Here is a 1,721-nt window from a genome sequence, read left to right on the forward strand (position 1 = left end):
TTACTTTTGGTCCTGGTGTCTTTTGAGACAACTCCTCATCAATCTGAAAAAGAAAAAATAATAATAGCTCATTACAAAGAAGCACAATTACATTTTACATACGCATGTAATTTATATCAGAACACAACAATGACAATCGATTTGAAAAAAATAAATATAGCCCATATAATGTATGACAATATAATGAACAATAGTTTCTATATTTTCATAAACAATAAAACAATTTTGTAACATGCACGATTTCTAAATGTCATAAGTAAAAATATTTTTTTTTAATACATATATGAAAAAATAAGATAAATATATATTTTAGAAAGGTCATTTTATTCGCCCATGTAAAAGTTCAAATTTAACATATTTACTTATAGAACAGATAAAATTATAAATACAACGAGATCCTTTGATGTCGTTTTCCAAATCTTTCACCGTTTTTTCCCCATTACGTTCCGTTTGGAAATATTTGTTAATGCATATGTCCATTGCATCTTTCACTTTGGAAATCTCATTTTTACTTCTTATTTCTAATTCTATACTAAGCTGGAAAATAAAAGTATTATTTCAACATAAAGTCTTTGAATAGAAAATAAACTACAAAACTTTAAAATAAATAATATAAAAATAACAATAAATGAATATGAAATAAAATAGCAAAACATTAGTTATAATGTATTATAAGTAGAGTAATCACTTTATTTATCCTTTCTTTTAACTTACCTTTTCCTGAACCAAAAAATATAATGGAAGCTGAGAGCACTCAACACGTTCTGTTGCAGTTTTTTGAAGGAGAACACAAAGTCTTGAGTACAGACTAGTGTGGTCGACAATTTGTGAAAACATACTTAACAAAAGCTTCAATAAATTATGTACTTTTCAAAATTGTACATAATTCCTTTTTGAAAAATGATAAAAATTATAATCACCTTCAGTTCCTTCTGAGCATCTTTTACGGACAAATTTTCTTCTTCTGCAATCTCAGTTGTTTCAGATGAAGTTTCAAGTCTCAACTTGATCTTTTTTTTTCGGTTCCTTCTTTTTTTTAATTTCATACTAATATGATGAACAAATGTGCTCTGTAAAAAAAAAATATTTGGTCACCTGTAAATATACAGCAATTTTCTGCAAATTTTATGTAATTTATATATACTCATAACTACATTTTTCTATTCATATAAAATATAAAAAATACCCAGATCTGTGTGTTCTTGGTTTTCTTAAAACGGGTAGATGGAGTGTCCCAAAACATATGAGGGTATTTTTCTGTTAATGTTGATCCAAGCAACCTGTAGATTTTCTTGTTGTATACATCCTGTTTCTCACTGGTTGGTACTTTCAACAAATTGTTTACTCTGTAAATAAAAAAAATTTGATCGTGAATCGAATATAAACATAAATACAACATAAACGATTCTTACCTAATATGGTGAACCAGTTTGGTTTTCATTAGATAGGACAACTCTTTTTATTCTTGATTTGTCGCGACGATACCGAGAAGCAATGGTTGTATCGTCTTAGAAAATTTTGAAAGTGGAAAACTATTTTCATCGTCTTCATAAACATTTAATAACGGCTGTACATGATTCAATAATAGATAGCAATAGAAAATATAAAATAAAAAAGAACCAACAGTTTTGAAAAAATACAAAAAACATTAATTTATATCATATTATATAACATATATTACAATTTAAAATAAAATTAACATGAAAAAGAATTCTAAATTT

General features: G+C 26.2%; 1 protein-coding gene across 1 annotated transcript; it reads right to left on the reverse strand.

The window, feature by feature from the left end:
- Nucleotides 1-362: 362 nt before the first annotated feature.
- LOC112468474 lies at nucleotides 363-1,441 on the reverse strand (the record flags this gene model as incomplete). The annotated part of the gene is made up of 4 exons (XM_025037670.1): nucleotides 1,413-1,441; nucleotides 1,187-1,346; nucleotides 921-1,070; nucleotides 363-537 (listed from the first exon to the last, which is right to left on the reverse strand). Coding segments are annotated over exons 1-4 (514 nt in total), but the record flags the coding sequence as incomplete, so codon positions are not given.
- Between the last annotated feature and the right edge of the window lie 280 nt (nucleotides 1,442-1,721).

Source organism: Temnothorax curvispinosus, unplaced genomic scaffold, assembly GCF_003070985.1.
Source record: "Temnothorax curvispinosus isolate PA1 unplaced genomic scaffold, ASM307098v1 QBEX01018525.1, whole genome shotgun sequence".
Taxonomy (NCBI): domain Eukaryota; kingdom Metazoa; phylum Arthropoda; class Insecta; order Hymenoptera; family Formicidae; genus Temnothorax; species Temnothorax curvispinosus.